This window comes from Leptonychotes weddellii, chromosome 13 (assembly GCF_054177405.1).
Source record: "Leptonychotes weddellii isolate Sample4059 chromosome 13, ASM5417740v2, whole genome shotgun sequence".
Lineage (NCBI taxonomy): Eukaryota > Metazoa > Chordata > Mammalia > Carnivora > Phocidae > Leptonychotes > Leptonychotes weddellii.
The window spans coordinates 66053283-66067768 of NC_138381.1; the positions used below are offsets into that span (position 1 = coordinate 66053283).

The 14486-nt window shown below is 51.2% G+C and overlaps 1 protein-coding gene across 6 annotated transcripts in view; it reads left to right on the plus strand.

The window, feature by feature from the left end:
- ACACB (acetyl-CoA carboxylase beta) overlaps positions 1-14486 on the plus strand; it is a 122294-nt gene that overhangs the window by 48296 nt on the left and 59512 nt on the right. For 5 of the 6 annotated variants that reach the window (XM_081801997.1, XM_081801996.1, XM_081801999.1 and 2 more), the window contains 9 exons: positions 385-594; positions 837-1007; positions 4418-4579; positions 5902-6065; positions 8370-8520; positions 8632-8735; positions 9722-9803; positions 12317-12462; positions 13700-13850. In XM_081801997.1, the coding sequence (XP_081658123.1) occupies positions 385-594; positions 837-1007; positions 4418-4579; positions 5902-6065; positions 8370-8520; positions 8632-8735; positions 9722-9803; positions 12317-12462; positions 13700-13850 (1341 nt within the window). The remainder of the gene's footprint in view (positions 1-384; positions 595-836; positions 1008-4417; positions 4580-5901; positions 6066-8369; positions 8521-8631; positions 8736-9721; positions 9804-12316; positions 12463-13699; positions 13851-14486) is intronic. The other variant, XM_081801998.1, reaches the window with a different exon arrangement.

The following is a 14486-nucleotide window of genomic DNA, read 5'->3' on the forward strand; positions in this document are numbered from 1 at the left end:
GAAGGAGGAAAAGAAAGCTGCTGGGTGGCACGTTTTCGTCCTATTTTTATTCAAAAAGCATTCTGTGTGTTTTGTGTGTTCTGAAGGTGCAGCAGAAAACCAGTGTGCAGTTAACTCTTAACTACATTGAACTCTTACGCAGTATGTGCCCAAATCCTAACAGCACATTATCTTTAGAAAAATGGGATTGTGGGGAAATTCCGCCTTCTACGTGATGTATTTTGACAGTGTTGGACTTAAAACGTCAAGGAGAAAGGCATGTCCTCACGAGAGAGGTAAAACAAAGCTAAACGATCAGCAGGATCGTGGACATATCTTCAGAGGACTTCTCGCTCCGGCCCTGGTCCCCCAGGGTAAATCGAGCCACTCTGCTGTTCCCCCCAGGTGCAGAGTGAGATCCCTAGCTCCCCCATCTTCCTCATGAAGCTGGCCGAGCATGCCCGACACCTGGAGGTGCAGATCCTCGCCGACCAGTATGGGAACGCCGTGTCACTGTTCGGGCGTGACTGCTCCATCCAGCGGCGGCATCAGAAGATCATCGAGGAGGCGCCGGCCACCATCGCCATACCGGCTGTGTTCGAGTTCATGGAGCAGGTGGGCTCTGCAGAGCCGGAGAGCCGGCTCCGCCCAGCCAGCAAGAGCGCCCTACCGTCCCCATTGCCAGTGCGGGGTGGGTGTCCACGAAGACACCCGGGGCCCATCGTAGGGAGTGCGATCTCTGAGGTCCCAAAGGATGCCCAGCAGATCTTCAGCGTTTGGTGGGGGACCTACTCAGCCCCCCATGAAGATGATCCAAGAAAACCACTGGAGACCCTTCAGGCTCTGTGTCTTTGCAGTGTGCTGTCCACCTGGCCAAGACTGTGGGCTACGTGAGCGCGGGGACGGTGGAATATCTCTACAGCCAGGATGGCAGCTTCCACTTCTTGGAGCTGAATCCCCGCCTGCAGGTGGAGCACCCCTGCACAGAGATGATCGCCGATGTCAACCTGCCGGCCGCCCAGCTACAGGCAAGGACCTGGGCGCAGAGCCCTGGGGTTTCTTCTAGCCGGGCCGGGGTCCCCGTCCTGCTCATAGTAGACCGTCCTGCTCCCCTCTTGGAGGGCTGTCCCTGGGGAAGTGAGTGTGTTGTGTGAGTAGCATCGAGAACCATGCAGGCGGAGAACCTTCTGTGGAGTGGTTCGTCACCTTTGTCTGGCTGTGTGGCCCTTTGAGAAATGGGCAAAACCTGTTGAATTTCTCCCTGGGGAAAAAAAATATGCTTTGTACAGTTCCAGGGCATTCGTGGACCCCCTCTTATCCATTCACATTGAACACATTGAGAATTTTTTCTCAAACTTTTTTTATAACTGTAAGGAACCTTTTTAGACACTTCCCCCCCTAATTTCTCCCCTTATAAAATTTTATTTATTTTAAAGATTTTGTTTATTTATTTGACAGAGAGCAGGAGAAAGAGTGAGAGAAAGCACAAGCAGGGGGAACAGCAGAGGGAGAGGGAGAAGCAGGCTCCCCACCGAGCAGGGAGCCCACCGCAGGGCTCGATCCCAGGACCCCGGGATCATGACCCGAGCCGAAGGCAGATGCCCAACTGACTGAGCCACCCAGGCGCTCCGAGCCCCTTATAAAATTTTAATATACAGATATATTGTATGTTTTTACTGTAGATATATCTGTGACTGATACATACAGAGTAAGATCGTTTCATCCCCAAGAGCAAATATTTGCCCCCTTGCGGGGCAGTATCGCCCTCATTGAGAACTCATGACCCAGAGTTAGGAACTCCTGCACGAATGGGAACTCAGATGTTTAAAATGTATGAATGTATGTCTCCCTCCTTCCTTTCCTGCCTGCCTTCCTCCCTCCGTCAGCATTTTTATTGTTTTCTATTTTGTCTTTTTTTTTTTTTTTTTTAGTTTGGAAAATTTCAGGAATGTTACAAGGATTGCGCAGCTACCCCCCATCCCCTGTGCCTCAGCCCACTGGTTGTTAACCTCTGCCACATTTGTGTTCTTTCTATTCGTGTCTCGGTGTAATTTTTTTTTTTTTGGCTTAACTTTTTGAGAGATGTTTTGACTTGAACGTTCATGGTGCTTTGCCTCTACTTGAGTAGAAGGACCTCCCAAGAACAACATCATTCTTTTAAGAAAGAAAGAGAGAGAAGGAAAGAAAGAAAGAAAGAGAGAGAAGGAAAGAAAGAAAGGAAGAAGGAACAAGATCACTCTGGCCCAATACCACAATAGAAAATGATGACAGTTGGAAAATAAACCACTGATTCCACTGCACATCTATCTAAAATTAAAAGTATAAAATTAAAAAAAATCTTTTTACATTTCTTATTTTTTTTAAAGATTTTATTCATTTCTTTGAGAGAGCGAGTGCACGAGCAGGGAAGAGGGGCAGTGGGAGAGGGAGAAGCAGACTCCGCACTGAGCAGGGAGCCCGATGTGGGACTTGATCCCAGGACCCTGGGATCATGACCTGAGCCGAAGGCAGACGCCTAACCGACTGAGCCACCCAGGTGCCCCTGGAACTTATTTTTCAAATGAGTTTTGGAACGCCTTAAAATTTATTTTTTTAAAAGATTTTTAAATTTATTTATTTGAGAGAGAGAGAGACAAAGATAGTGACAGAGAGCACAAGGGAGGGAGGTGAGCGAGCACACGAGTGGGGAGGAGCAGGGAGAAGAGGGAGAAGCAGGCTCCCCGCTGAGCAGGGAGCCCGAGGCGGGGCTCGATCCCAGGACCCCGGGATCACGACCTGAGCCGGAGGCAGATGCTTAACCGACTGAACCACCCAGGCGCCCCTGATCCCATTTTCTTAAAAATATTTTATTTATTTGAGAGAGAGAGAGATAACATGAGCAGTGGGGAGAGGGAGAAGCAGGCTCCTGGCTGAGCAGGTAGCCCAATGTGGGACTTGATCCCAGAACCCTGGGATCATGACTTGAGCCGAAGGCAGACGCTTAACTGACTGAGCCACCCAGGCGCCCCTATGATCCCATTTATAAAAAAAAAGATTTATATGTACACATACACAAAGGCATTAAAAAGGTCAAGAGGTAATGTACCAGTAATTTTCCAGCAGAGAAGTCAATGAGACTCACTTTATATGCATCTTTATTTTTTAACCAATGAATATAAAACTTAGGTTTCATAGGACTTCTTTGTCATTCTCTGATGATTTTATGGATTTTCATACTTAATGGGAAGCCAGGCTTTGAGGCCTATAGTTTTGGGTTTTTTTGTTTTTAAAGATTTTATTTATTTGACAGAGCTAGACACAGCGAGAGAGGGAACACAAGCAGGAGGAGTGGGAGAGGGAGAAGCAGGCTTCCCGCGGAGCAGGGAGCCCGATGCGGGGCTCGATCCCAGGACCCCGGGATCATGACCTGAGCCCAAGGCAGGCACTTAACAACTGAGCCACCCAGGCGCCCCGAGGCCTATAGTTTTAAAAAGTATTTTACATCCCTATAAGCTAAGAGCAGCAAGGGAATACCCAGAGCTCCTAACTTCAACAGAAAACAAAACCCAACAGTGGCTTAGACAGCAGTGCAGCTAATGGCTCATTCACCTGCCACAAGACTGAGGCCTAATTTGATACTGATTACTACAAACGGCTACCAATGAAGCCATGTCCATGCAATGAGCCCGTCCTAGGTCAGGAGGGTAACCAGAGTTGCTCATATATTTCCCTGGTTCCTTCTTCCCAGGAGAGGTCGTAGATAGGACTGCTTTGATACCATTCATTCATTCATTTATTTATTTAAGATTTTATTTATTTATTTGACAGAGAGAGACACCTCGAGAGAGGCAACACAAGCAGGGGGAGTGGGAGAGGGAGAAGCAGGCCTCCCGCAGAGCAGGGAGCCCGAGGCAGGGCATGATCCCAGGACCCCGGGATCATGACCTGAGCCGAAGGCAGATGCTTCACCGACTGAGCCACCCAGGTGCCCCTGGAACTTATTTTTCAAATGAGTTTTGGAACGCCTTAAAATTTATTTTTTAAAAAATTTTTAAATTTATTTATTTGAGAGAGAGAGAGACAAAGATAGTGACAGAGAGCACAAGGGAGGGAGGTGAGCGAGCACACAAGTGGGGAGGAGCAGGGAGAAGAGGGCGAAGCAGGCCTCCCGCAGAGCAGGGAGCCCAAGGCGGGGCTTGATCCCAGGACCCCGGGATCATGACCTGAGCCGCAGGCAGATGCTCAACTGACTGAGCCACCCAGGCGTCCCTTCTGTCTTTCTCTTGCTTTGCTTCTCCCGCCACCATGTGGCACAGTGTCATGTGCTCAGCAGGTGCTCAGGATACCTGAGATCATTCACTGCACCCCTCCTCCAGGGCGTCCAGCAGTGCGCTCCATGTCTGGGGGCCAGGGTGCTCGTGGGGACTGACAGTCCGCGGGGTGGATTTCTTCATTTCAGATTGCCATGGGGGTGCCGCTGCCCCGGCTCAAGGATATCCGGCTTCTCTACGGGGAGTCACCGTGGGGGGTGACGCCCATTTCGTTTGACACTCCTGCCAACCCTCCGCTCGCCCGAGGCCATGTCATCGCGGCCAGAATCACCAGTGAGAACCCCGATGAGGCAAGTTTTGCGGGGCCCCCACGCCTGCCATTCCCAGGCTCCCGGTGTGGGGCAGAGCCCGAACGTTAGCTTTGGATGAGACGCCCAGGCTTCTCCGAGTACAGACGGGGAAACCGTGGCGTGGAAGGCAGTGGTTTATTGACGGGAAGTGTGTGCCAGGCACCGGGGCAGATCCTTCGTGCCTCTCGTTGCTCATGGACAGGACAGCTCGAGAGGTTAGTCTCCTGCTTCGTGCCTCCGACCTGCTGAGGCCGTGACTGAGCCCCACGGTTGGACCCTATGCGCTACGTCCATCTTTGGGACAAGCAGCCAGCTTTAGAACCCGGGTCCTTGGTTTTCTGCCGCCCCCCTCCCTGTACTCTTTCCTGGAGTCTGGTCCCTTGTAAGGAGTTCCTTTGTGACTTGTTCTTCTTTGTGCCTCGAGAAACCAGCCAGCTGGTGTCTCACATGCTTACTTACGGATGACTGTTACATCATCTCCATAACCTACCACAACCTCATTGTTCAATGATTACATTCAAGAAATTTGGGATGAGAGGTTCGTCTCCCCCTCCTCCCCTTTTAATTAAAGAATTGTAAGCTATGGTAGCTCTATCAGCTTGGCATCTTTGGCTGCAAACAATGGACTCTGGTGGTGGACAAGCGAAATGGGAATTTTTTAGGGGGATGATGGCTTGTCTACAGGTGCTGGGGAGGACGAAGGGACTCGGAGTGGAAATAGCCCGGGCACCTGGAATTCTCCATCTCTCAAAATGGATGCCTCCACTACACACGTCCAGAGCCCTAATCCCAGCGAGAGGGTCCGCGTCCACCCCCCTTACCAAAATTATACTCAGGGGGATGGGCCTTCTGCCCCACCCCCACCCCCCATAAGCAAATTAGGTGTGTGTTCGCATCACATTGCTTTATCTCCTGGCTTTTTCATAATCCCGGAATTCGAAATCCAACCCCTCTTCTCTTTCATTTAAACTTTTTATGACTGACAATGTCAAGTTTATGAAACCAGAATGAACTTTCACTCAGTTCCATCAGTGAACGGCATTCCCCCCTATTGTTTCTGTACCTCCTCCCCCCATCCCAACATGGTTATTTATTTTTATAGTTTTTTTTTAAGTAATAATTACATGCATGCATGAATGTCTTGACATGGGTACACCCTCACCCCTAGTGAGAGAGATCAACGTTCTATTGATCACATGAAGCTTTGGGTTGTGGTGGGGGTTCTTCTTGGGTTTGTCTAGGATTTAATTCTGATGCAAATATATCTGGTGTGATGATTCCCCGCCCTCCCCCCAACTTTGCTTTTGCTGTTCTGACTCTAGGGGTTTAAGCCAAGCTCTGGAACGGTTCAGGAACTGAATTTCCGGAGCAACAAGAACGTGTGGGGTTATTTCAGCGTGGCGGCTGCTGGTGGCTTACACGAATTTGCTGATTCCCAGTTCGGGCACTGCTTCTCCTGGGGAGAGAACCGGGAAGAGGCCATTTCGTTAGTATCTCCCTGCTCCCCTCCTTCTTTCCCTCCTTCCTTCCAGAAGCTAAAAGCCTGGGGCTCAGAGGCAGCAGTACGTCAGGAGGTAAAGGAGTGAATCACAGAGCAGACCCTGTCTTAAATGCCCTTTGCTGAAGTCCAAGGGCGAAGTCTGTCCTCTTCCTGTATCTGAGATCCATGAAGTCAAGGGAGCTCATGAGCTCACCAAGGTCATTTGGTCCTGAGCTCATTACAGCTCGCACTTGGGGGAGATCCAAAGAATGTTCGAGGGGATTCCACAATTTAAAAGGTGCCAAGTACTAGAGCTTTTTTAGAAAAAAGGTGTGTGTGGGGGGACTTCTTTAAATTTAAACCTTATAAGTAGGTCCTGGAGAAACCCACATTGACAAAGGGGTTCCCAAATCCAAACACACCCCCATCTTCCATTTTTCCTGCCTTGCCCTGAGTGCAAAAAGGTAAAAAGCAACTAACTTTGTAATTAAACATTCTTGTGTTTGAACATTCTCGTGTTTAGAGTGAAAAACCCCAAAGACTTTGTGGACATGTTGTTTAAAAAGCATTATAATTGGGGCGCCTGCCTGGTTCAGTTGGTAGAGCACGCAACTCTTGATCTCGGAATTGTAAGTTCAAGCCCCACATTGGGTGTACAGCTTACTTTAAAATAAAATCTTTAGGGGTGCCTGGCTGGCTCAGTTGGTTAAGCATCTGGCTTGATTTTGGCTCAGGTCATGATCTCAGGGTCGTGAGATCAAACCCTGCATGGGGTTCCTTGCTGAGCATGGAGCCTGCTTAGGATTTTCTCTCTTCTGACCCCCTCACTCTCTGTCTTTCTCTGTAAAAAAAAAAATTTTTAAATCTTTTTAAAAAATTTAAAACATAATAAAAAGCATTAAAATCTAGCCACTAGGGCACTTAGTTCATGAATTAAATTGAGTTGGGTGATTTTGATGAGTGGGCTTTCTTTCCCAGCTTTATGTAATTAGTTTTAATCATGCTGAGTGAAAACTTGAAAGGGGAGGGAGACTAGCCATTCCAGCCCACTCTGATCTCTGATGGAAATGGCCTGTGGCTCGTCCTATGCTGGGAATGACCAGTATGGACCTTAAAAGAATTCAGAGGGAAAAATTCTGGCTTTTTTTTTTTTTTTGAGAGAGAGCACAAGTGGGGAGGGGCAGAGGGAGAGGGAGAGAACCTTAAGCAGGCTCCCCACTGAGCACAGAGCCTAATGCGGGGGATCTCACCACCGTGAGATCATGACCTGAGCAGAAATCTTGTCGGCCACTTAACCGACTGAGCCACCCAGGCGCCGCTCATAGGGTCTTATAGGGGGATCAGCTGTGCCAGCTTCCCCGGGACTGAGGGTGTCCCAGGATTTGGGATTTCTCACTGCTAAAACTGGGCACATCCTGAGCAAATTGGGACAAGTTGGTCACCCTTGAGCCCAATAGCTTGATGCTTACATGCAGACTCCCGTGCCGCACCTGACTTTCCCGAGACTACTGACATGCTCATCTGACCTCACTGCATCTTTATTTCCCTGGCCCCGAGCTGGGGTTGTTCTTGCCCCTTTGCCACACCTGCTGAATGCACGCAGGAACGTCATGACAGGTGTAAAAGCTCTCCTCTCCCAGGTAGGGAATGGTTCTAATGCCTCTTTCTATGGTACAAAACACTCTCCCTGTTATTTCCTAGGAAGTGGGGGCTTCAGCCCTTTGGACTGAAGCCCTCTTTGGGGAGAGGCCACCCCTCTGGGAAATAGGAGGTGGTGACCAACCAAGCACATGCGGACAGGTGACCGCCACACCCTGGGTGGGGTAACAGCGTTGGCCTTCCGTAGATGCACCTCGGGCATACCCCGCAGAGCAGCTATGTGGACAGCCAGGGGGTGGCACCTGCTCTGGGATACGGGGATTTGAGTAGGTCCAGCTGCAGAGAGGCAGAGCGACCGGCAGTGGTTAATAATAATTACAATCACGGTCATTAATCATGTTCATAGCAGCTGACCTTATTTATCAGTGACTAGGCGCTTTATATGGATTGTCTCATTTTAATCCTCCAGCACCCGTGTGAAGTTAGGGTTATTTCCCCGATTTCCAGATGAGGAAACTGAGTCCCAGAGCGGTTAAGTCACTTGCCCAAGATTGCCTGACCAGCAAATGCTGGAGCCGAGATTGACAGATGGGCTGCTGGACTCAGGCCCCTCTCTCAGCTGTGCTATTCTGGGCTCCCTGAGAACCAGGCAGGAGCTCTGTTGACACGTGTATTAATTTGGAAAACAATCCATGTGCCTTTCCCCTCAAGGAACATGGTGGTGGCTTTGAAGGAACTGTCCATCCGGGGCGACTTCAGGACCACCGTGGAGTATCTCATCAACCTGCTGGAGACCGAGCGCTTCCAGAACAACGACATCGACACAGGCTGGTTGGATCACCTCATCGCCGAGAAAGTGCAGGTGGGGAGCTGCACGCTTCTCCCCTCGGGGTCACGGAGCCCCCTCTCCCCCACCTCCCACCTCTCTGTGGGCTTGGTCACCACCAACACTGAAGCATGGAGTCTCTCCTAGGCCGAGAAGCCGGATATCATGCTTGGGGTGGTGTGCGGAGCCTTGAACGTGGCCGACGCGATGTTCAGAACATGCATGACGGATTTCTTACACTCGCTGGAAAGGTAGGGTGCAAGGGTAATTCCCCCCCCGCCCCCGCACCGTGGGATGCGTGTTAGTGGCAAGTGAGGCAGATAACCAGCCAGCGGACAATTAGGGAGTCCCTCCTGTGTGCTTACCTCTGAAATTCTTCGCCTCTGAACCGAGGCTGCCTGGGAGGAGGCCACCGGCGGAGGGGGGGAGTTCTCCAGGCAGCCGGTAGATAGTAGGCAGACCGCTGTGGGCTTATTCATGCTGACTTGTGTAAGGTACTCCATAGTGCTTGAGCTCAGAGGGGAGGTGGATTTGAGAAGCAAAGCGGGTGCTAGGTCAGCTCTGCAAATGTTCCTTCTGGACCCTCGCCTGAGTCAGGCGTGGCTGGTGAAGTGGACCAGCCCAGAAGCAGCCGGGTGCTCACTCTTAGGATGGGCCAGCATTTCTCAGCCCCGGCCACCTTGACATTTTGAGCGGATTGATTTTTTTTTATTACGGGGGCTGTCCTGTGCACTGTGGGAAGTTAGCAGGAGTCCCCCCTCTCTCCGCCAGGAGTCACCACAATCAAGTATGTTTCCAGACATGGCCAAATGTCCTGGGGTAGAGGCAGGAATCACCCCCAGAGACACTGTGATGGGCAAATGAAGCTACCGAAACAACTTTAAAAAGACAAGAGCCGTTAGCATGTGGTCATTGTGCTAATGCAGACTAATAGAGTCGCAGTACATGTGTTGCTTTCCTTCCCACGTGGGGAGTTTTTTCCGAGAACGGGCGTTACGGGATTTTGCTTCCTGGAAAGCCCTTTTGAAATTTCTCACCCTTCAGCAAGTGCTGTTCCCTTAAGTGCTGAGCAACGTCCCATTCCGTGCCTTTTCATCGGATTTAGCTTTTTAAATAGAGCCGGGTGTGTCGGTGCTTAGGCGAGGCAAAGAGCTGGGTGATTTGTTTAAATCCAGAGGGTGGCCCTAGCGTTCTCGTTCATTCCCACAGCCAACCGCGAGTCTGTCTTTTCTTTCAGGGGCCAGGTCCTTCCTGCAGCTTCTCTGCTGAACATCGTGGATGTGGAATTAATTTATGGAGGTGTTAAGTACATCCTCAAGGTGAAGGCCCCGGGTTTCTCTGATGTCTCCAGCACTCTGGAGGCTGGTGGGAGTTTTTCTTTCTGGAGTGGACTTGCTCGTACATGGGTCCCGGGACTCCCCAGGCAGTCCCGTGCCCTTGAAACCTAAGCACTTTGGGTTTTGGCACATGCAGGCTTGAGCAATACGCACAGCGTACAGCAGAGCATGTATTCGTATCCCGGGGCTCAGGTAGCAAAGTACCATGAGCCGGTGGCTTCAGACAACAGAAGTGTGTTCTCTCAGAGTCTGGAGGCCAGAGTCTAAAATCAAGGTGTCAGCTGGGCCCTGGTCTCTTTGAAGTCTCCAGGAAAGAATCTGTTTCATGCTTTCCTAGCTCCTGGTGGTTGTGGGGCCGCCCTTGGTGTTCCGTGGCTGGTAGACTGTCACTCCAAGCCATGCCTTTGGCTTCATATGCTGCCTTTTCTGTGTGCGTGTGTGTGTGTGCGTATGCGTGTGTGTGTGTGTGTGTATCTACATTGTCTTCCTTCTGTGTGTCTCTGCTCTGAAGAACACCACTCAGATCGCATTCCTAAATTCCCACCCTACCCCATCTAACTAACTACATTTGCAAAGACACTATTTCCAAGTAAAGTCACACGCCGAGGTGCCCGGAAGGACATGAATTTGGGGGCATGATAGCCAGTCCAGTACGGAGCGTGAGCAGGACCTTTGCTGAGCCAGCATAGTGTGTGGGTCTGTTTCCAGGGGCCGTGAGGCCAGCTCTGTCCTGTGTGTCTGCACCAAAGGTCAACGTATGGCTTTCTGATCTCTCCCTGGCCCACCTTGGGCTTCCCTGGGGGTTTACTCGGCATTGCTGTCCTCTGTCAGAAGTATCCAGTTACCCTTCCTGGGGCATCTGAGGTCATTTCAGCAGAGAATATCAGAGTATCTGAGATGTGTGGGCACAGGATCAGGCCCTGGGTCCAGGTCAGGGTGACCCGTGGGGGCCAAGTATCCCCAAGAAGCGAAGGCCTCCTTCTCAGGAGGGAAAAGATAACAGAACTCAAGTCTGCCTTTGAGGCAGAATTTTTATGTTCTGTTACTTTATTTTTAAGATGACTGAGCACATGTTACACTTCCAGCTTTGGGGATTTTCAGGGTTGGTGTAGTCAAACAAGCATGTTCTCCATGGGAGCCTGCCATAAAACCACTCCTCTTTACCCCTCCATGCTTCCTGGCTGTTTTGGGGGCCTAGTTCCTCCAGCGTGATTTTAAATATGACACATGCTTACTGTATAAAATTTAAAAATTTCAAAAAAGCATAAAGCATCAGAAGAACAAACCCATCGTGTGTTGACCCTGGGAGGCAATCCCCATTAACGTTTCAGCACATGTCTTCTAATTCTTTGTTCCTTACGCACTGATTTTGCAAAGTTGAGATCATGGTGCGAATTCTGTTTTACTGCTTTGATGTTATCATGGCATAAAGTTTTCCCGTGCTATTAACAAGTTTTCTTTTTTTTTTTTTTTTAAAGATTTTATTTATTTGTCAGAGAGAGACATAGCGAGAGAGGGAACACAAGCAGGGGGAGTGGGAAGAGAGAGAAGCAGGCTTCCCACGGAGCAGAGAGCCTGATGTGGGGCTCGATCCCAGGACCCTGGGATCATGACCTGAGCCGAAGGCAGACGCTTAACGACTGAGCCACGCAGGCGCCCCATCAAGTTTTCTTAATATCAGTTTGATGTCTAGAGCCAACGGTCCAATGGAACTTTCCGTAGGAACAGAAATGTTCTGTATCTGTGCTCTCCAGTATGGCCACTTGTGGCTACCAAGCCCCGAGGAACTGAATTTTATATATGATTTAAGTTAAATTAATTTACACGTAAATAGCCAGAGCCTAGGTCCGGGCTGCTCTGTTTGACAGTGCGGGTCTAGAGTATTCCACTGCAAGGTTGTAGGATAGCTAGTTTGTGTCTCAGTCTTACTGTTACCATGAATAATGTTGCAATAAACATTCCTTGGTTTCTTGCTACCTCTTGTCTCAACATATGTATCTTAGAGGTGGAGGGCTCTTTAGGGTGTTCTGTTTTCTGAGCGAGCGCACCCACAGTGAACCCAGGGCTAGTATGTCAGATCAAAGTGCAGAGCTGAGGTCAGGGCCTGGCCACCTGTGCCTCTCTCGAGGCTCCCAAATGTCTCATGTGCCCTTGGGCAGAGCTGGGTCTGGGGAGGGCGGAATCCTGGTCACTGGTGGAGTTTCCAGGGCTGTCTCAGCCACAGTGAGACACTCCCCCCTACCCCCACCTTCCCTGCTGCTCAGGGTGGCCCTGCTTGGGGCTGATGCTTAGAGGCAGGAATGAGAAGGGCATGTGATTGGCAGGAGATGAGCAGGCTGAACTACACCCGCAGCTGGTGGCCATTAGCCACCGCCCCCCACTAGCCCTTGTTCCCGGTGGTGATGGTGGGGCCGGGGGGGGAAGATGGTGCTCTGGGGCCCAGGGACAAGCAGGCCTCCTGAATTCAGGCAGGGACACTGAGCCTGTCCCCGCAGGTGGCCCGGCAATCTCTGACCATGTTCATCCTCATCATGAACGACTGTCACATCGAGATCGACGCCCACCGGCTAAGCGACGGGGGGTTGCTACTGTCCTATAATGGTAACAGCTATACCACCTACATGAAAGAAGAGTTTGACAGGTACGTGGAGGTGGGGGGAGGGCGCGTGACGTAGAGCCACACTTTCCCGTGGGGCTCAAAGATAGAAAGCCAGTTATGTGCAGCCCAGGGGTCTTAGATAAAGTACCTTCTCCAGCAAATTCTGGAGCCCGTGGAGAGGTTAATCTCTTGGCTGGACATCCACAAAACTGGCAGCCGTTTTGGGGAGGTTCCCAAGAGGCCCGCTCCTAGTAATGTGGGAGGGTCCAGAGCCGAATGGGCCGTGACTCCCAGCTCCAGGGCCTGCGAGGCGTGGGACAGCGTGTCAGCTGCTGCTTGTCTGAGCTGCAGTGGCCACAGCCATCTGAGCTCAGGCCTGGAGGAGATGTAGCCATCCAGTTAGGGCGACAGCTACTTGTACCGGGCACAGGGCTAGGTATTGGGATAAGACCACGGTCATGTTGGCGAACATGACGCATTCAGCAAGCAGAAGGGGCAGGACCGGTCACTGTGCACCTGGATAAGCGAAATGTAGGATGCCCTGGAAGCACTTAGCATGGAGGCACCATGAGATCCCCCCCGCCCCCCGCAAAGACCCTCCCTTTCCAGTGCATCTGACCACACAGAGCTCATACGTACAATGAAGTGTAGACCAGCCGGGCTGAGCGGGCAGCACAGACTTCTTCCCCGCCTCCAGCCAAGGAGAGTCAGGCGGGAGTTGGGGGTGGCGGTGGGCTGGGGTGCACCACAGACCCCATGCCCGCAACAGCTCCACTTAGAGAATTGTCTCCCTTCCCGAACCTCGAAGTTTTGGAAGAAGGCAGACTGGATTCATCCCAGCCAGAGCACTGTTTTATCACCTCTTTTTCAGCCATGTTCTGTCTGCCAAGAATATTCAAGATTATGATAGGCTTCCCCCCTCCCCAGCCCCAGGGACATACTCTCCCCAGTTCAGTTATAAGGTGAAGGCTTAAAGTTGGTAAATATTTTTCAGATAATATCGATGGCCTTCTTCATGCCTCTTAGAATTGTATCAGTAAAAGGAACTGGTTTTCAGCGGGAAAAGGGTCATACCCTTTGTTCACCCCATTCATTCCCAGTATCTCTGCGGTAACCGTCAGACGCTGGCATTTGGGCAAGTGGAATCCCGCAGATCACACACAGGGTGGGAGGACACTCTGGGCTGCCTTAAGGAAGGGGAAAACACTGTCGAAAGCCAGACTTGGGCACGCTGGGTTGATGGTCCTCCGTCCACCTGCCCGCCCCTTCTGTCTCCCAGCTACCGTATTACCATCGGCAACAAGACGTGTGTTTTTGAGAAGGAGAACGATCCCACGGTCCTGAGAGCCCCTTCGGCTGGGAAGCTAATGCAGTACATGGTGGAGGACGGGGGCCACGTTGAGGCTGGGAGCAGCTACGCCGACATGGAGGTGAGTACGGGGCCGGCCCTCCACTCCCCTCCCCGAGGAAGGGCCATCCCTCCCGCATTGCACCTGCACCCCTGGACCCAAGCCGGCGGGCCTCCCCTCTCCCCTGGGCCACCATCTGCCGATTCCTCAGAGGGCCACTGTGTGGGGAAACCTCAAAAATGTACACCTCCGTAGGAGCGAGGAAGGGCGGCTTAGGAATAACCATGGCGGTGATTGAAAAAGCTGTAAGCCGACACTTACAAAGCGCTTGGCACGTGCAGGTGCTATTCTAGATATTTTACCTGTTTGATTACCTTCTGTCATCCTCCCAGCAATCACAGGAGATGGGCACAGATAGGATCCCCATTTTACACGTGAAGAAACGGGGCCCAGGCAGGCTAAGGAACTCAAGGTCCCCCAGAGCTGGGGTTCACACCTGGCCTCCATTCCATGCTGCCAGGGTCAATAATAATGATAATTATCGACAATGAAAATACGGCAGCAGTAGGAGCTCACGCTTGCCGGCCTCCCGCCATGCACCGGGCTCCTCCTGAGCAGCCCTTATAAGAGCCCTATGAGGTGAGACTGTCATTCTTCCCCATTCGACAGTAGGGGAAACTGAGGCTCAGAGAGGGGAAGGCACCTGTTGGAGGTCAC